Source organism: Saimiri boliviensis, chromosome 1, assembly GCF_048565385.1.
Source record: "Saimiri boliviensis isolate mSaiBol1 chromosome 1, mSaiBol1.pri, whole genome shotgun sequence".
NCBI classification, from domain to species: Eukaryota; Metazoa; Chordata; class Mammalia; order Primates; family Cebidae; genus Saimiri; species Saimiri boliviensis.
In genome coordinates, this window is record NC_133449.1 from 227,772,629 (window position 1) to 227,794,029 (window position 21,401).

The 21,401-nt window shown below is 36.3% G+C and overlaps 1 protein-coding gene across 8 annotated transcripts in view; it reads left to right on the top strand.

Annotated features, from left to right (window-relative positions):
• SSBP2 (single stranded DNA binding protein 2) overlaps nucleotides 1–20,559 on the top strand; it is a 342,830-nt gene extending 322,271 nt beyond the window's left edge. For all 8 annotated transcript variants that reach the window (XM_003920795.4, XM_010340775.3, XM_010340761.3 and 5 more), the window contains 3 exons: nucleotides 75–103; nucleotides 7,628–7,726; nucleotides 14,734–20,559. In XM_003920795.4, the coding sequence (XP_003920844.1) occupies nucleotides 75–103; nucleotides 7,628–7,726; nucleotides 14,734–14,763 (158 nt within the window). In that variant the 3' untranslated portion in view covers nucleotides 14,764–20,559. The remainder of the gene's footprint in view (nucleotides 1–74; nucleotides 104–7,627; nucleotides 7,727–14,733) is intronic.
• Nucleotides 20,560–21,401: the final 842 nt, after the last annotated feature.

The following is a 21,401-nucleotide window of genomic DNA, read 5'->3' on the forward strand; positions in this document are numbered from 1 at the left end:
CTTATTTAAATTAAAGGAGTATTTATAAATGGAATCTTACCTAATAAAGGTTTTCTTTTTATATTTTGTTTCAGGCTCGGGAGATATGGACAGTATTTCCAAGGTGAGTGCTGTGTATTCTGTGTTGTTTTTAATCAACTGTATTTAACATGGAACTCTCATTAAAATTATTAGAGTAAACTTACGAATATTGTTCTTGAACAAGAGTTTGAAAGTAGAAGACCAGGTATGATTAATTGGAAGTTAAGAATATTAATGTATATTATCTGTGGGAAAGGCTAAAATAAGTTTTTTAAGAATAACTATGCTAAGATTCATTAACAGGACATACTATACATTATTAATTGATACCCGAGTAATAACAGATTTAATCCCATGATGATGTTGCTTATTTGTAAAGCAAACTTACAGAATTTAGGTAATCTTTTGAAAATGTAAAGATACCTAAAGGAATGTTAGGAGAGGTGAATCTGAAAAAGTGGTTGTTATGTATCATAAGGGTATTGCCCTTACATATTCAGTTCATCTTGCAGACCTTCATTAGGAAATGCTGATTTCCACAATAATTATTCTAGTCCCCAAAACAGAGTCAGAAAGTGATTAGAGGAAAATTATATTAGTATGAGTAGGAAAGAGAGCCTTTCATTAGTAAATGTTTGCGTTTTCCCTCTTTCAATAGTTTGAATGTCTAAAATGAATCCTTTAATAAAATGCCTTATATTTTTGAAGAATAATACCTAAATACTATTTAGGTCATGATGAAGTTAAAATAGTTCTCGGTGACTCAAATATATTTAGAATTACTGATGAGAACTAATTATTCACTACTACCAGAATGGCTGTCTTAGTATGTCTGCTCTATATTAATAAACAGAGAAATTCATTAAGGGTTTTAAAAAATATTTGCTTATTATTATTTAAGTTCTGGCGTACATGTGCTAATTTATATTTATGTATAATAATGTAAAATTCCTGCTGCCCAAGAAGAATAAAATTGATTGAGGTAAAAAACATTTTAAATTAATGCTTCAAGTTTTTAAAAGTATTTAATTAGAATTCTAGCATTGTAACTCTACTGCTTGGCTGCTTTGCCTTACATTTCCACAGGTATTTCAGATGTCTATGTTTAGAAACAATTATGCTTAGAAACAATCAGAAAGATCTTTTTCATTTCTAAAAATAGATATTTATAATGAATACTAGCTTACCTCTGTGAGAAATGATATTTATGAAGCCTATTTCAAAACAAAATTCCCTATGTAACTTTATTAGCGCCTTCTCTCCAGGCCTGTGCAAGTCAGATGACCATGATTATGTTGGCTGTCTCAGGTATTTCTTTTTTTTTTTTTTTTTTGAGACTGAGTCTTGCTCTGTCACCCACGCTGGAGTGCAGTGGTGCAATCTCAGCTCACTGCAACCTCCCCCTCCCGGGTTCAAGCAATTCTTCTGTCTCAGCCTCCCGAGTAGCTGGGACTAAAGGTACACACCACAACACCCAGCTAATTTTGTATTTTTAGAGAGACAGGGTTTCACCATGTTGGTCAGTCTGGTCTCAAACTCCTGACCTCAGGTGATCCACACGACTCGGCCTCCAAAAGTGCTGGGATTACAGGCATTACCCACTGCACCCAGCGTCTCAGTTATTTCTAACAATTGAATCAGCCAAATTGTGCTTTTGTGATCTCCAGTGAAAATTCTAATGCCATATTTGAGAAGCATATTCTTTTATCTAGAGATGGATTCTTAATTACACAAAAGTAGGATCATCAAGATAATTTTAGGCCATCTTCCTAAAATTTTCACTACACACCTACCTTTACATAAGATAGCTATGAACAAAATTCTATATGGGAAAGCACTTTATAATTTATAAAAGTTTAAAATTTTTACAATAGTCATAATGATGAATTAAATGCCATCTTCTAATCTGCCCTCAGATCAGATCAGTTGCTATTCCTTCTGTGCTCACTTTCCCATGCCTGTTTTCAGATACAAGTTTTCCACCATACTGTGCCCACGCCTCGTAACATTCTCTTGCCTAATGATGCATTGCTTGTGCTCTAAGCAGTAACCGACCATCCAGTGTCTACTTTCGTGTGCTGGGTATTGCCTTCTGCACTGTGGGGACATAAAAAAGACTTCTTTAACAGCGAACACAATCTCTGCCCTCAAGTGGTTTATTCTTAAGCAGGAGTTCCTTCATTCAGTAAATGCTGATGCAGTAAGTCATTATGCTGGGCCCTAAAAATCCAAAGATAAACAAGATACGTAGGCTGCCCTCAAGAAGTTCAGTTTAACAGAGGAGATCAAACAAATAGGATAAAAAACTTTTACAAAGCAAAATTAATATGCATTTAAATTAACATAAGATTTATCCCCCTAGTAATAAACTTGCCACTTAACAATGTACTAGAACTGACTAGTTAAATCTGCCTTCAAATGAGTTCCTACGCAGCTCATTTCTATACCGCCTCTGCTCCAAGTTCATTGGGTCTGCGCTGGCCGACCCTGGGTGATAGTACCACTAGTGTCTGTCTCACTATAGTCACTCATTCTCTTAACGGCATCAGCAGCATCGTGCACATTGTATACCTCCTGCCCCAGATTCTTTCTGTTCCTGCTTCTTTCCACTCCCAGCCTAATTTTTTCAGTTTTTTACTCCAAGGTATGCGCAGTCACTAACTCCGCTTTTCCTACATTTCTTCCTTTTCCAGCTCATGTTCAGCTATCTCAAGAAGCTTTCTCCTTCCGTTTGTTTTTCTGGACTCATTCATTATCATTCATTACCTTCCTGGTTTGTTTTCTTCTAGTAATTTTGTTTGTGAATCCAAAGACAGTCTTACCATTATTGCTTAGTAATTTTTAAAGTCCCTCTTAGGTCTCTAGCTACAGCGCTATAGTTCTCCAGTTAAATCTGTATTTTGTCAAGCACCCGTACCACATATTAAAAAGAAAATTTACTGCATTTTAAATGTGGATAAGTGCCACTTCAATTGTTTTTCTACTTTTTATTATATAGATACTCTATTTTATCCATTTTTATATATAAGACAAATAAAGAGTACTGAACTGAGATTCAGAAAGCCTGGTGCTACTACAGTACTTACAAGTTACAGCAGCATGTTACTTAATCTCTCATAGGCATAATTTGCTTAGCTCTACAAAAGCTTGTACTTCATTCCCTGCCCACTTCAGAAAATTGTTGAGAATCAAGTGTGAACATATGTTAAGGGCTATGAAGTGCTGTACAGAAACTAAATATCTTCCTTCTCATTAGCTACACGATCTTTTGTGGACAAGGCTAGGAACTCACACTATCAAATGCACTTTGATGGGACTGTTTCAGTGAGCAAAATGAATTCAAAGCTTCCAACGAAGTTTCAAAATTATTTCTTGCTTAGTTGAGTATTACCTAGTAACGCTCTTATGCCTCTTTTTCAAAATGCAGAATTCATCTTTAATTTAGAAGGCCTTTAAAGATGATATATGAAATTCCTTTCATCCCTTTAATAACTGAGGGGTCACCCATTTAATTAATGGAACAAAAATATTTTTCCTTGGAGTTGTTTTAGGGGTTGGGGATAGAGAGAAGTATATGGTTTGTTTGTTTTTTTGTTTTTGGTTTTTTTGTTTTGAGGTAGAGTCTCACTGCAACCTCCGCCTCCCAGGTAAAGCAGTTCTCCTGCCTGAGCCTCCTGAGTAGCTAGGATTACAGGTGTGTGCCACCACGCCCAGCTAATTTTTGTATTTTTGCTAGAGATGGGGTTTCACCATGCTGGCCAGGCTGGTCTCAAACTCCTGACCTCATGATCTGCCTGCCTTGGCCTCCCAAAGTGCTGGGATTACAGGTGTGGGCCACTGCACCCGGCCAGTTTGTTTTCTTAGAAGAAAAGCACCTAAAAATTCTACAGTTTATATTAACATAACCCATATTTATGTTTTTGAGTTTGAAAAAATATGTATGTGACAAGCTCTGATCGTATCATGTTTAATAAATTATCAAGGATGTATTTTCAACCTGAAGCATTTTGACCTCAAGAATTTTGGTTCCAGTTAGAGATTCTACACTGTTCACAAGGGAGCTAGTAGATGACTAGAGTTCTCCACCATCATCTCAGGTGTGCTGACCTGAGTTCTAGCTCAGCTGTACCCACTGGGAGAACGATTGACAGTTTGTAATTTGAGGGAGCTAGCAGAGTCAAAACAACACTCTGTAAAACTCACTATTGGCAGCCTGTGAGAAAGCAATTCAAAATCTGCCACTTAGAATAATGTCATTAGTATTTTATTCTAATTATAGGCAGAGCCACAGTTTCTACAAATGTTCACTTTTTTAAATCGAAAATAGAAAAAATTAGAATTTTTAAAAGTTTTAAAAGGTTTATAACAGAGTTTGAGGATAGGAAAAGAGATAATAACTTACTAATTAAGAAAAAATATGGGCTGGGCACATTGGCCCACACCTGTCATTCCAGCACTTTGGGATGCCAAGGTGGGAGGACTGCTTGAGTCCGGGAATTCATGACCAGCCTGAGCAACATAGTGAGATCTTGTCTTTGCAAAACATTTTTTAAAATTAGTCAGATGTGGTGGCACATGTCTGTAGTCGTAGCTACTCAGGAGGCTGACGCAGAAGCATCGCTTGAGCCCAAGAGTCCAAGACTGAAGTGATCTATGATCTCACCACTGTATTCCAGCCTGGGTGACAGAGACCATGTCCCAAAAAAAGAATAAGAAAAGAAGATCTGGCATACCTGCTAAATGAAATCAGACCAGAAGCTCTAACAGGGTTAAACATGGCAGCTAGAGGAAATTGTGTTTGTGGTGTATTATGTATGTATATGCGTATATACACATAAAACATTCAGGTATGACATCATAGCTTAAGAGAAAGACTTTTCAGCTTGAAGAGATGACAAGTGAGAATGTAATAAAATTTCTTGAAGATGGAATCAGTATAATCCTAACCATATTTTTTCAAGCTGAACTCTTAAAGTAGGGAATAAAGTACACATTAACTGAAATAACTGTAACCAATAGGCCTAATATAGCTAAAAGTAATCTTGTACTCTTTTGTGCCAAAGAAATTCGAGTGCCTTTTTGACCAACCTAAGTCCTTTTTGTACATCATATTCTTGCCTTGTTGATGAAACCTACTGGACATATTACATAAATACAGCTACAGTTAAATGAAGTATACACACAGTTCATTGCCACCCATCCTCCTAACCAGTTCTGGGATGGTTTTTGGTACCACTGTCTTAGCTGACCCTCAGATGCCAATATTGAATGTGCCCTTCAGCCTATATCATTATGTCACTTTGATTATGGACAGCACAGTTTTTTTAAGATCTCCCATTGAGGAGCTTCGGTTGTTTTCAAATTTTTCAGAGACTAGTTAAAAACAAACATACAAAAACTTACTGTCCTATCATTTCAAGCTTTTTAAATATGGTCCAGTAGACTGAATAGGAATAGGTTTCAGAGATCTGATTTTATCTAAGTTTTGTATATTGAATGTATGCTTTTAATCTTCTCAGTGTCCTTAAATACGCAACCCCACAACACACACGAGTATGATGCTGAGCCACCGTGCTATGAAGAGGTTGCATGTGAAACAGAAATAGTAACATTGAAATTATTTTGTATGTATTTAAACATTAGCAATGCAATGTTACTTTTAAATTGTAAATATTTAAAAATAAACACTTTGAGTTAGGAATCAGGTTAGCTAAACTTTCAGAATTAGAAATCAAGAAGTGATATGTGGCCAAACGTGCAGCAAAGATTTAAAGCACCCCAACTGAATCTGAGATTCGCTGCTTCTCTCAAGGCGCCTTATATACCACAGAGGGTATGAGTGTTAACACAAGAATGAGAGAGTTCATTTTGTTCTTTTGTTTGACTGTGTAAAATATACAGCTTCCAACTGCATCCTTGGATTTTCTTATATATATATGTATATATATTAGATTGTGTTTTATCTAGTATTACTAATTTCTTCATTATATATAAAATGACAGAAATCTAAAAGATTTTATAAATTATGAGTAAATCTTACAATATTTTTTATCAATTCAGTTTCCTTTTTGAGCTAAGTCAGTATTATCATTCCTGTTTTTAAGGGACAGTTTATTATATAACTAATAACTAGTAATTAATGAATTCTAAAATAATGCAGTTAGTTAAATTTTACTTAATTTTTTTTCCAGGAAATTGAGACATTCAGGTTCATTTCAAAGTACAGTTGCTTTTCTGTATACTTGGGTAACTAACATTTTCAGAGAAAAATTTATCAAAAAAAAAATAGAATCCTCTTTACGCTATTAAAGTATGTTTCCTGAGTCCTTGGGGTTTCTTGACATATAGAGCTCCAGTGGACTTCAGAGGATTCGTGTTCTCAGATACTCCCTGTGGGGTGCACAGCAAGACAAGACACAAGTGCATTTCCACCAGCTCGTCTGCCTGTCACTGTTTTACATTGTAATCATATACTAAAAAAAGCACATTTTTCTTTTGGGAATAACTCATTCATGAAATGTTAATGTTTACAATAAAGTTGTTGTAGTTAAGACAAAACTCTGAGCAGTTTTCTTTAAAAAAAAAAAAAAAAGATCTAAAAACTAATTCCAAAATAATATAAACAGCAATGGCTTAGGAAAAAAGTATCTAACCTCTTTCTTCCATTTGAAATAACAAAAATGTTTAACTCCGAAGTTTTTTAACAAGTTAATAAATTGGACCTTGAAAGAATTACAGTTGTACTACTGTATAAACCTGGTTTATAGTCCAGTGTCATTCTATATTTCCTGTTGATGTGGAGTATCAGGTATCCTGCCACGGCTAAAATTGCATGGTAATAATGAGACCAGTAAATTTCAATAGAATATGAAGCAATGCACTGCTAACTTGGTGTTTGATTGGATTGCTAATAGCAGCCATTTGATCTTCAAGGAAAGTTTTAAAGTAAATCTACTCTTAAACTAATGATAGGAAAATGTTCTAAAGTGGTTTTCTTTTGAGCCTCCTTTTCCTCTAAAAATATGTAATGAATTCTCAAGTCCTAAGGTGCCTCTCTTGTTCTTAACTACAGTTGTTAGCTGTATTTCTTTTTTCCTTAAAGTTCATGTAAAAATGGTTGAAATAAGTGTTATCTGTGTACTGCATGTAGAATTAAAAGGAAATGTTTATTAAAACAGTGACCTTTTAAAGTCTGGTTAATGAAATGACTAAGGGAGTTATTGTTCCATCTTGCCTTATCAGCGGGTAGTATCTCTTCATCATGCCCCTGCTGGGAATGTTTTAAACTCTCCAGAGTTTTAGGAACTCTGTAAGCTGAGGGTAGGAAATTAAATAAATATTGATTCTGAAACTAAAAAAAAAAAAAATAGTTGTGGTAGGTTATTGGGCTTTTTTTGTTTGTTTTTTAAATTTTCATTTAGGAAGGCATCAGTACTTGTCAAAGCTGAAAGAATGAAATAGAATACGTGGTAGAAGTCTGAGATTAAAATTCTAAGTATGGTTTGTCCTTAGAGATGCTGCTGTGGAGTCAGTATTTGAAACAGTACAATGTAAGAGGGAAATTAAAATCTTCAACAATGCCTTGTTTTCTAAATCTTGTTTACAGAATTCTCCCAATAACATGAGCCTGAGTAATCAACCGGGCACTCCAAGGGATGATGGCGAAATGGGGGGAAATTTCTTAAATCCTTTTCAGAGTGAGAGTGTAAGTATTCTCTTGACTATATCATACCCAGATTTTATTTCTGAAGCTCTTCTGCTAGAATTAATGCATAAAGCCACTTTTACTGCTGTTTATCTAGAGTTCAATAGGTTGATCTGTTAGAAGTCAGAGGAACCTTTAAATAGAATATCTTTGAAAATAATTTCGAAAACAAACTTTTTCCTTTTTACTCCTATTCTGTGTACATAGTTAGGAAAACCATAATACTAATTTTCTTATTGAGAAACTCTACTGTAAAGGAGCAAACTGGAAACAGGTTGCCTATTTGATACTTTTTATAAGTTTTCCTGCTACTAAAATGTCACAGGTTGCTGCAAAACTAGGTCTGTTTCGGTGCTGCCCTCAAAATCGAAAAAGTCTGTTCTTACTTTATATAGTAGACCTTACTGGACTGAAGGCCAAATTGGCGGGCTGTTAACCTGAGCTAAATAGCCAAGTCACTGTTTGCATGTGATTGTACTGTTACACAGAAGTTCCTTCCATATCTCCATAGAAGTAGACAGAAGCAAAAAGAGAAGCAATAGAATTCATTCATTTAACAAGCAATTACTGAGCACTTGCCACATGCCAACGCAATATGCTAGGTACTGGAGAAACCAAAATGACAAAATGGTGCCTTTTCTCAAGGAGTTCTACATAATGCAATGATTTTTTTTTTTTACATTAATATTTCACATTAGAAACCCCAGTGGAATTTTTTTAAATACGGTTTCCCAGAACTCTCCCTAGACCTAGTGAATCAGAATTTCCAGGAGTGGGGCTGGGCATACTTGAATATGGAAAAGCTTTGTTAGTGAGGCTGGTATACATTCTCTGCTAAGAATCACTGAATTGGCCGGGCGCGGTGGCTCAAGCCTGTAATCCCAGCACTTTGGGAGGCTGAGGCGGGTGGATCACAAGGTCGAGAGATCGAGACCAACCTGGTCAACATGGTGAAACCCCGTCTCTACTAAAAATACAAAAAATTAGCTGGGCATGGTGGCACGTGCCTGTAATCCCAGCTACTCAGGAGGCTGAGGCAGGAGAATTGCCTGAACCCAGGAGGCGGAGGTTGCGGTGAGCCGAGATCGCGCCATTGCACTCCAGCCTGGGTGACAAAAGCAAAACTCCGTCTCAAAAAAAAAAAAAAAGAATCACTGAATTGGATTGTAGCATAAAAGATTTCAAAACCCAGATGAATTTTATCTTCATACGGCTCATGCCATCATGAAAATTTATTTTGGCGGACGTACCAAACTACAGTCAGAATCGGAAGAGATACTGCCCTTCTTTTGCCTAACTCAGCGTTTACCAGAGGTGATACCATCAGAATTTGAAGCACTGGCTAATAGCACATCTACCTTTGTACAGAGTGGCTGCTTCCTACAGAGTGGCTATTCCATTCCCAAAACAGAACATAAGATTGAGTGCTCTGTGGCTTCTTTTCGTTCTAATATCTACATAGGACCTTTGCAGGGGACAAGACTTCCCCTGCTTTAGACTTTATTTCTGTTAAAATTATGCTGATCCACAGTTTGTTTTACTTGCAGGCTACATATGATTACTGAGGACAAATAATTTTTTATATGTAAAAATTTACAGTAAAAGAAAAAAATTTAGCCTGTCAGTGATAAGGAAAAACATGAGAAGCTACATAATTTAAGTCATAATACTTTAAGATTATGGGAATTATTTTTTAGATCCTGGTTCTTTGAGTGGTTTGCTTCAAAACTATGGACAAATTAGTTAATTTTTCTTTGTTCCCTTTTATCTAATTAAAGACATTTACTTCCTTTTCTGATAATTTTACCAGCAATAAAATGGTATAATTCAGTGAGGTTTTCGATAATTCAATTCAGTGTAACATTTATTGAGCCTATTATATGCAAAGCATTAGGTTAAGACCAAGGTATTCTGAAATAAATATAACCCCTACTCTCAAAGAATGCAAGCCAATTAGGAAAAACAGATGTTTACATAACTAAAACATGTCAGATTAATGCATGCTATCATGTGTATATAAGCCAGGTATTTTAAAAGTCAGAGGAAATAATTAATTTGGAGTTGGAAAAAAACTTTTTTAAAAAGGTTCCATATGACTTTTACTTTATGGGCAGTGACAAGAGGAACTCTCTCCTCTCCTTCCTTCCCGGATTTGTCATTAGTGACTACTGCCTTGTTTAACAGTTGGAAGAGGGGTACCAATTCAAAATTGGCATCAGAAAGCTCTTCAGTGGGGCAAAGAATCAGATATAACAGGATGTGGAGAACTTCCTTGCACAGAATCAGCTCCAGCCTCTCCCTTCAGTCCCTACTGGACTATGCACATGCCAAACAGCAGATTCTTCTGAGAATGTGTGCATTTAGAAATGAGAGCAACTGGAACAGGGCTTCTTCCACCCCTAACATCTGGCCCACGCTCCCTGCCCCTGAGCCTAAGCGGGTTCACTGCTAGACTGCCGGCAGTTAGCAGCAAACAGAAGCTCCCTGCTTTCTCTTCCCTTCTTGTCTCCTGTCCCCACCAGAAAAGTTGTAAAAGGAAAAATAATTTGATGGTGTACTAAGAAACTGCACCACCATCCTGGACAGTAGCACAGCCTTGGAAGCAGGTCCACATTGGCTTCTCCATTCTTCTGTCTGCTGAGAAGGGACTTGTTATGAATGATGTCATTGTTATCTATGTCTTTCTCTGTCATATTACCGTACATTTTTGTTTAGACCTTTTTATAAAATCAAGCAATAAGAGGAGAGAGGAAGAAAGACAAAAGAGATTTGGTGCTGACAGATGTAAATCTTTGAAGAAGTAAATAAGCTAGTTATTCCCAATAAGTTAGCTTTGCTATAATCAAGAAAAAACAGAACTCTTAATGAATTCAAAAAGAAAACATTTTTCAATAAATGAACATGCAAGTTCTAGTGTTTAATACACATAACTCTGAAAGCACATATTTTTGAGCAGTCTGCCTTTGAAGGATCTGTCAGTTTTTATCTTGAAGTTAAATCACAGAAGGAGGCCTGGGAAGGGACCACATATCTATTGAGTTCTCTTTATGTACTGGATACTATCCTAGTCTCTTCACACTCACACATGCTACTTCATTAAGTTAATATAGAAACAAAAATGCCCAACTTAAAATCATAAACCTTGCAGTGCCAACATGCTTGACAAAACAAAATGTGAATCAAAAAATGTTTCACGCTTAGGTTATTTTTTAAGATCACAACCAAGACCCTTTATTTCAAGAACCAAAGATGCCCCCTAGTGTTCAAACTGTAAAATACTTATCTTGGAAAGTACAGAATACAAAAAGCCTTAATTGAAAAAAATAGTTTTTCATGCTTCTCATGTGAAGAAAGTAGCTGGTCTTATTTCCTGAATTAATTTATCAAAATATTTTCTCATAGCACTGAAATGTAACCAATTTAGTAAACATGATATTAAAATAATTGCATCAAATAGGAATTACAAGCAAGATGGTAGATGATCTCTCATTCCCTTACTCCCCTTTGTCATTTTTCGATATTGTAAAGAAATCACATCAGCCCCAGTTTTTTTAATGTAATCATATAAACACTCAATGTATTTCACTTTAGTTTAGCTCAGGGTAGAGGAACTATTCTTTATTTCATTAAGAAAATAAAGTATCATACACATCTTAAACAGAAATATAGTGAGAATTAAAGTGTTCTTGACATGTGTAAACAGAAATTTATATACATTGTTCAAAGACTTCATGGAAATCTCTGATGGATTTTATGGTACGTGACCTGGCATAATAGGGAAAAAAAATAACAAGTTCATACCCAAGGCATGCTATCTCATTTCACAATAAAATATAAAATAAGTTGGTATGTGTTTAAAATAATATTTTTAAGGTTTATATTTTTAACCAAACCAAGCAGTAATGCTGTTGACTGCTTTGTAAAAGCCATTTCATCATCTGGTTCAGGAGAGCCAGACTCTCAGAATAGTTTTGAAACAGGGCAACCTGATATCACAGCATTTTGGCATAAACATTACAATATGTCATCACATATTGATGCAGCAGTTCAATAGAAACATTGAAGTGTGGTCTCAGTACAGTACACCATGAATATTTTATGTCTCTAAATATGATACTCCATTTAACACCTACTCTTCCTTTACTTCTGGAAAATTGTAGGCCACTTCTCTACTACTTTGAAGAATAGTAATCTATAGCAAAATTCCTTTTAGCTTGCCCATTCTGTGAGTTTTCCTAGAAATTTTATTTCCCCTTATTTCATTTTTCGAAGTAGTTTCAGTAACAGCAGTCAAAGATGAGCAGTTTACAGCCTTAGAATTGTAAATAGCACATTGTGTATGTAGACACTTGGCATAAATACAAACTATTTTACTGTACTAAATACATTTAACATTTCATCTTACAGTTATTTGTACTACTTAAAATTTTAACTTTATTAAATGCTTGCTCCTTTTTCTGAGCTGTATTGTATTGTGTGGAGCTGATGCTGCCATTTGACTGAATTGGGCCTTCATTTTCTCTTATTTTTTCACTCAGTTTCCTCCCTGGGCCAACCTCACTCTTTTAACTTCGCAACACATTAGTAACAAAGTATCGTTTTTCTGTAAAATTTACTTCAAACTTTTGAAATATGACAGATAAAAAATGTTAACATTTGCAACTGTTGAGATGATAGCAACAAATAAAAATGCTTGATATAACGTGAGACATGGAATCACATTATGTGCATGGGATCTTGTGATGAAATGGTAGGATGTTCCCCTCTGACACAGGCTCAGGGATCGGCTCCATGTCATCAGGGTTTGTCTATGACTGGGGGTTTTGCTTTGCTTTCCTTTTCTGCGGCTCTGATCAAGGGGAGAGGTTTGAATCCCCTTTCTTATTTCTGGTAGTTGCCCTCCTTTTTCCTCCTATGGTCTTGTCTAAAAGTCTTCTCTTTTTATCTTCAGATACTCACTGTAATCCTACATACAGGATCAGTTCAAGTATGTCACTTCACTTTCTATCCTGAAACACTGTAGGCTGTGAAGTGATTAACAAGTATTGATAGATTTTCCTTGATGTAATCCATGTTTAAAGGATTAAACGATCCTCTTCCTGTGGTCCAGGACCCTTTTCCAGGCCTAATCACCCACCTTTCCTCAGGAACAGTGCATGTTTTTGGTTTGAGCCCTAATGGTGTCATATACCAGCTGAGCCATTGCCCCTGTGCTCTTCCCCTGGGAGTCCTGCTTTCACACTGTAATCTGTCCTTAAATCAGCACACACATATATGTCTTTCCTGATTTCTGCAGTTGGGCTCAGCTTGTCTAGAATTCACTTCATTCTTTTCTCTTTCTGCCAACTTTCTGAAAAGTGCATGCTCCCCTACCCAGGATTATTACAGCTTCTGGTTAGGTCCCTGGAGCCTGGGACCAATCCCTTTGACTTTATCTGCCTTTTTCCAGGTGGCACAATTGTTATTAGCATGTTGAAAGGAATTGCCTTTTACCCTGGTCCTCACAGGTTTCCAGTAAAACATTTAAAACATTTCAGGATCCACATTTACATTTTAATTTAGAAGCTGTCTTCATCCAAGGAGTAGATTACCATGTGGGATTAGATGCCTCTCCCCACAACTTAGATAGTCTAGAGCTATGATGTCCAAAATGGTAACCACTAGTTACATGTAGATACTTAAATACATTAAAATTAAATAACATTAAACATTTAGTGTTTTGATGGCACTAATCACATGTCATGCACTCAGTAGGCACATATGGCTAGTGACCTCCAGGTTGGACAGCACAGACCACAGAACAGGTATGTCATTGAAGAAGGTTCTCTTGCATGGTGCTGCTGTAGAACTTTTCTGTCACGGTCTGTTCCCCAATAATATAGGGTACAATGGTACATTTAGCAATTGAAACCACTTTCTCCAAATCTCCAAACCCTCACCTTTTATCATTTGTCAGCCTCATCAGACTGACAAGTCAGCATGTAACAGTGATGTTCCTACTCACACACACAAATGATTGTGGATTACAGTTAGAGTCACAGTCCAAAGCATGGTGGCTCACGCCTGTAATCTCAGCACGTTAGGAGGCCAAGGCAAGCAGATGGCTTGAGCCCAGGAATCAGCCTGGGCAGCAATGGTGAAATCCCATTACTACAAAAAATACAAACATTAGCCGTGTGGTGGCATGCACCTGTAGTCCAAGCTACTGGGGAGGGTGAGCTGGGGGATCACCTGAGCCCAGAGGGATAAGGTGGCAGTGAGCGGAGATCACACCACTACACTCCAACGTGAGTGACATTGTGAGACCCTGTTTCACACAAACAAAAAAGATTTATAGAGTCGCAGATTACAAGCAAGATGCTTAAATGCTAAAGTATAAATTAGACTCTTAAGTATTTTAAATGCTTTAATGAGAACTTCGCAGGGCCAGCTTGGAGTTTTTGTTTTGTTTTGTTTTTTGGTATTTTTTTCCTTTACAATATTAACCTAACACCTGCTAAGCACTTTCTATGTATTCAATAAATTCATGGTTTAAGGGTTTTTATCTAATCTTTCCCAATCCCCTTTACAGATAGGGAAACTGAGTCAAGACAGGTTAGGCAGCCTCCTCAGTTTACAAGCTAGTAGATAGCAAAGACTAGTCCTCATACTTACTTAGTTATGGTCCAGCCTTGGACTAAATTTACCCAAGTTTTTTACATGTGCCTGCAAAACATAAATCTGTTCGGAGGGAGAAGGCAGAGGGGTTGGGGAGTGATCAGCCTTCAGGGTGCAGGGAGGGAACAGGACTTGTTGCTTTCCAGGGGAAATATTTAAAATTTCAGTACTAAGTTAAGTCTGTATCAGTTTACTCTTTTTATACTTCTTATTTTATGTTGTATGAGATGAAAATCTTGCACATAAAAGATGATAAGAAATTAGAATTCATCATTTCTATTGTACCAAGAAGACCCTTAGTGGTCTCTAAAAGAATTGTTGTTAAAATATGGATTCTTCTTTCCTTTTAGTACTCCCCTAGCATGACAATGAGCGTGTGATCCATTACCAAGTCTCCTCATGAAAACCACAGTGAGTCAGCCCTTCACAGAACTGCTACGGAAGAAAATTATTCATCACAGTGTACAGTTAAACAAAGGAATCTCAGTCACACCAAACCAACCTTTTTATTTCCTGCTCTCTCCCCTATTTTGTGAAGAAAGCGGGTCCAAACGTGATTCAAACAACTGTACGGAGTGGCATATTAGAATTGCCCTAAACGGAACTGCAAATAATTATGTGTGTATGTATATGTGTGGGAAAGAGAATGTACTGTATATGTGTATGTTATACGGACATAGACACATACATACATTGACCCACAGGACATTGTAAAATATTATCACATGACATCTTAAGTAGAAATAAGTAGGGACTTTTATTCCATCCTTTTTTTCACGTTTACATTTTAATTATTACAAGTTGCTCCTGCCCCCTCCCTGAACTATTTTGTGCTGTGTATATCACTGCTTTATATAAGTTATTTTTTAAGGTGAACTCAGATGTTATGGTTTTGTAAATGTCTGCAATCATGGATAGGAATAAAATCGCTTATTTGAGAGCTTTCATTAAATTGCGTCTGATGCAAGTTATCCTGTGAATCACAAAGTGTACTGTCTCAAAAAATAGAAGCAAATGTGTCTTCGTCTTTATGTTGAATCAAACAATTTCTCTTACCTTCAGTGAAAAATATTTTTTTACTTTTTATTTCAGAAAAACACTTCAAATCAGAAAGGCTTAACTGGGGCCCCACACAGTATATTTCTGTAATACCAGCTTTAAATGGCGTTCTTGATTCGTTTGTCTTAGATGATACAGAAATCATTAAATAGCCCAAATTACTTAGACCACAGCAATAAAGTGACAGAGTTTGTCGTATTTTTACGACATCTTTTCTCTTTAACGTGATGATCCCCAAAAGTGATAACAAAACCATTTGCTTGAATTTGTCACTTCTCACCAGGAATACTAGAGGTAAATTTTTAATAACATACTAATGTCAAATGGTATCTGGTTTTTATTCACACTTTTCATGAGCATATTCATGTAGATATTGCAAGCAAATACACTGAATGAGACTTTGAGCACAAGGAGGGAGAGAGTTATTAGCACTCCTGAGGCCTCTGGAGTGCTGTTTTTCTATCCAGGGATCTTGCTTGCTACCAGCAGAATTGACTAGTGTTGGTTCTCACTGGCCAGGGAACCCTGCTCTGTTCCCGGGATATAAGGTTTTTATTCGGAAGCAAATCATTGATAGTAACTTTGCTTTATGTAGCCATTGACTTCAGTAAGCTAAAACTACATTGTGTAACTGACTGTTCAAAAAAGAATGAGTAAATGTTAAAAAAAAAAAAAAAAAATCCACTTCCCTTATTAAAGCACCTTGCTTTATGGCACTTTCCAGATCTTTGGGGTTTTGTACTTAATTATACCTACATAGACCAGAATCACAATAGAACGGTATGAAGACTTTAATTTTGGACTCTGAAAGATAACTGGGTGATCCTTTATGTTAAAATTGTGATACAAATAACCATCGATAAATACCAACTGTGAATCCAAACTCCAGAGACTTTGAAAAGCATTAATCTCAGGTAAGAGGAATCTTCTCTTTCCTTTAGGCTCATGGTCTCCAAAGTGAAAATTTAGCAGTATGCAGTCATGCAGCTCATGATGACATTTTAATGAACCACTGACTGCATATACAACAGTGGTTCTATAAGATTATAATATCATATTTTTACTGTAGCTCTTCTATGCTTAGATACACAAATACCATTGTATTACAGTTGCCGTCAGCATTCAGTACAGTAACATGCTGGACAGGTTTGTAGCTTATGAGCAATAGTTTATATTATATGGCCTAGACGTGTAGGAGGCCATACCATCTAGGTTTGTGTAAGTACACTCTGCGATGTTCGTACAAGGACAATATTGCCTGACAATGCATTTCTCAGAATGTATACTTGTTATTAAGTAACACGTAACTGTATTTGCTAGTTCCTGATGACCTATTTCTCTCAAATTCATAATGATTTAGTCCTTGTCAAAATAAAGATTTTGCCTGTGCTTAACAGGGATACTAGGCAGAACTGTTGAGGGGGAAAAAAGCTGAATTAAATTTATGTTGCAGATTTAAACTATGATAAAACGAGCCTCAGTTAATCACACACAGCGTTCAGGTGCCTAGGAGTACACACTGGAGAGCAGCCTCATGCTGTCAAGCTGCAGAAACCTTTCATGCAAATTCAGATGAAAGGTCTTTACCTCAATCCAAGGCAACCTGCTTGAAGATGGCACTTTGTATAGACACCGGACTTTACCAAGAATAATTTTGACTTTCATTTTTTATGACAATCATATAAAAATTGACAGTCTTATGATTATTAAGCTTGATCTTACAATGCTAGAGTTTTCAAACTTTTTGTTGACTCTTCTCCATTGTTACCGATGTTGAAATTCTTTTCTTTGCCTTCTGAGAAGGCATTATTTCTTTTCAAAAAGAATGATGAACCCTCTGTCCCCCATAAATTAACAGGTAAAAAAAAAAAGTGATGAACCTGATTTTACTTGCCCTTATTTTGGGGGTAATACTAGAATATGAATTGCATCATGATCCTCATTATTTTTAACCTATTTTTAGTCAAAAAAAAAAAAAGTAAAATTTGTTCTGTTTTTCAAGGCAGAGCATTCAATTCAGTCTAAGTATTTATTTCTTTTTTCTTCTTGGAGCCCAGATTAAAAAGAGTTATTTTAGACTTTAAAATTTCCTGAAATAGTTGAAAAAAATAGTTTTAAGGAGAAAATTGTATCCAAGAAACCCAGAATATAAGGATACTTAATTTTTATATCCAAATAATTCTTTCATGCACTGAATGGAGGGCAGTATATCTGTATATATTCATTTTCATTAGGTTTTGAATCATTTACCCCTTATCCTTTTTTTCTTGTAATAAGACTAGTTAATGTTTTTCTCTCATGTTTTCCATCTTCATCAATGCATTCGTGTTGGTCTTGATATATACAGTAATAGCAATTCTTGCTACATTAAACATATTAAATACACATGTAAAATGCAAAAGTAATCAGTAGATAAAAACATTAACTCTTGTTACTCTGCTTTGCATTCTCCCTAACTCATTGCATTTGAAAATACATGTCAAATTATTTCCAAGGTATGTATGTCTAACACCTTAACTGCATGTCTAATGGCAAAGTTGCCCATGGAAGCAAAGGTTCTGCGGTGTCATTGATCTTATAATACACCACATATTTGATGGGTGAATCTTATTAGCACTCCTTTGAAAATGTTCCAGTGTGGACTCAGTTGCTGATGAAAAGGAAGTTCATAGCTAGGAATCTGAGGTAAAGATTTCTCAACTGTCGGCCAGGTGTGGTGGCTCACACCTGTAATCTCAGCACTTTAGGAGCCTGAGGCAGGAGGATCACGGGGTCAGGAGTTCAAGACCAGCCTGGTCAACAAGGTGAAACTCTGTCTCTGCTAAAAATACAAAAATTAGCCAAGTGTGGTGGCGCACATCTAATCCCAGGTATTTGGGAGGCTGAGGCAGGAGAATCACTTGAAACCAGGAGGGGGAGGTTGTAGTGAGCTCAGATCACACTACTGCACTCCAGCCTGGGCAACAGAGTGAGACTCTGTCTCAAAAAAAAAAAAAAGATTTCTTAGTTGCCAAAAGATTAAAAAGTAAATCAATTCTGCCTCCCCAGCCATGAAAATTGCCCAAAACATCCCTTTCTCTCCAGAATAAAATAAAATTTTCATTTCTATTTTTATGATTCTCTAAGATATCTGAACTCCATTGCATTTCAGAAGGTTATTCAGTTAGCACTCCTGTGGTTTAAAGAACAACAAATGAAAATAAGTAAGTTCAGTTTGGGGCATGAAGAAATCCCACATCTGTCTATACCATTTCTTCATCATATTGTTCTGGAAATGTATAGCAAAGTGTTCAGAACTGCTCCTTTGGCTGGGGAAGTTTTCCACCATCCTTAATACCCTCAAGTCTTGATTACTTCCTCCGTGGCTTTAACCTTGCCTTCCTCCCAATTCCTGTATCTTCCAGGAGAAATAAAATACCGGCTGAACACTGTTACCTTCTCAGCCCTTACCATTTTCATCTGCATATAGTATATCTTACTAAAAGTAGTTTTCCCAGAAGAAATAATTGCAATTTTCATTTCTTGATTATCGCTTCTAATTAGAAGGAGTGCCACAAATCATAGCCACTTGATTTTGGAATGCATTTTAGTGTTTCGACACTGGCTTTACTTTTTTTTTTTTTTTTTTGAGACAGTCTTTCTCTGTCACCCAGGCTGGACGTGCAGTGGCGCAATCTTGGCTCACTGCAGTTTCCGCCTCCCAGGTTCAAGCAATTTTCATGCCTCAGCCTCCAGAGTAGCTGAATTACAGGCATCTGTCACTATGCCTGGCAGGCTGATTTTTACATTTTTAGTAGAGACAGAGTTTTACCATGTTGGCCAGGCTGGTCCAGAACGCCTGATCTCAAGTGATCTGCCTGCCTTAGCCTCCTAAAGTGCTGGGATTACAGGTGTGAGTCACTATACCTGATCAGGTTTTCCGTTTTTTATTGTTGTTGTTTTCTTGTTTTTGTTTTTTTTTTTAGTTTTGGGGAGGTTTTTTTGCTTTTTTTTTTTTTTTTTTTTTTTTTTGAGATGGAGTCTTGCTCTGTCGCCCAGACTGGAGTGCAGCGGTGCGATCTTGGCTCACTGCAACCTCTGCCTCCCAGGTTCAAGCGATTCTGCTGGCTCAGCCTCCCGAGTAGCTGGGACTACAGATGCATGCCACCACAACTGATGAATTTTTTTGTATTTTTAGTAGAGATGGAGTTTCACCGTGTTAGCCAGGATGGTCTCAAACTCCTGACCTCATGATCCGCCTGCCTAGGCCTCCCAAAGTAGTGCTGATTACAGGCCTGAGTTTACAGTGCCTGGCCCAGGTTTTCCTTTTTTTTTTTTTTTTTTTTTTTTTAAATGTCTTCAATACAATGGAGTCGGCCCTCCATATCTGCAGGTTTCACATCCCCCCAATTCAATCAACTGCTGGTCAAAAATATTGAAAAAATTTTTAAAACAATAAAAACCAATAATACAACAATAATACAAATAAAGCAGTAGAACTATTTCCATGGCGTTTGTAATACATTGTATTAGGTATTATAAGTAATCTAGACATTATTTAAAAGTACATTGGAGTATATGCATAGGTTGTGCTATGCCGTTTTATATAAGGGACGTAAGCATCTGTGGATTTTGGTATCTGCAGGGGTCCTGGAACCAATCTCCCTTGGATACAAACGAACGACTATAGTTCTCTGTCTTTGAAAACACTAATCAATACAAGTGGCTGGTGAATGTATAGTATGGGAGGGAGACGTCCAATATGGGGGACAAGGTTGCCATATATTTTCCAAAAGTAGATTAATCTTTTATTTATATTTTTCCCTCCCAGTGGAATAAGTTTATCATTTGCTATGAGGAGCCAGAGTCTGTGTTTGTTTAAAGCAATGGTACCCAATCTTAAGCATGTGTAAGGGTCTCCGTGGGTCTGTGAACCATACCTTGAGAAATAACTAGAAAAGTCAAAGAATGGTGAACCACTATTAATAATACTTCCATTTTGCATACTAAATATGTTGTATGTACCTGTGTGTGTGTGTTGGGAATAGTAATATGAAGTTTGCTCACAAAACACTCCTACTGTGATTCACATTATTTTGTAGCACAACTAATAATGATTAAACAATTATTTCCTTTGACTGCTTTTCTTTTCAGTGGTAAACAGCTGGTAAAAGTTACTTGGGATGGAAAGGGTAATACAAGTCGTAAGCAGATGGAGTCTCCTATGCCTAGGTTTAGAACACCCATCTTAGCTTGTCCACATTAGGCCTTGTTTTGAAGGTACTATATCTAAAGATAAGGGCATAAATGCTCATTTAATTCTCAGCCACTTCACTGATACTACCAGGAGTTACACAGTAATGATGGTGGTTTGATATAGACATTTGTTTACAAGAATTGGCATTATTATTTCACACACACAAAAAAAAATGTTAACTTTATCCTTGAACTGTAATTCAGATTGATAAGGTGATCTACCCGTGAAAAAGACACCTGAGACCTGCCTAATTAATTCTTCGAACCATGAAGTGAAATCTGCAGTTGAATAACTGTCCCAAGGAGAATTTCCTCTGTTAAGTTTTTCCTGTTAACTTAGTATAATTGGTTTTCTTGAACAGAAGAATAATGATTTCTGTAAAATATTTTTAATGTGAATATTTTTGTTGTCTTCATCTTTAAAAATTAAATACAGTACTACATATAGATATTAAAATTTTAAAGTGGGACTAGGTGTTTCTTTGTATACAATTACAGTTTGTCTCTTCCCTCTTTGCAAATTTACTATTATCAGAATAAAAGTTGGACTCATTTTGATTATCCTAGTCATTGAAATGTTACGTTCTGTTTCTAACATATTTAGCATTTCATTTTTAAAATGAGATGTTGCCATTATCATAACAAAGGTAACTATTAATGTTCCTAGAAAAAATTATGCAAAGGACTTATTTCCAGTCAGTATTAAAACTTAATCCCACTTTCT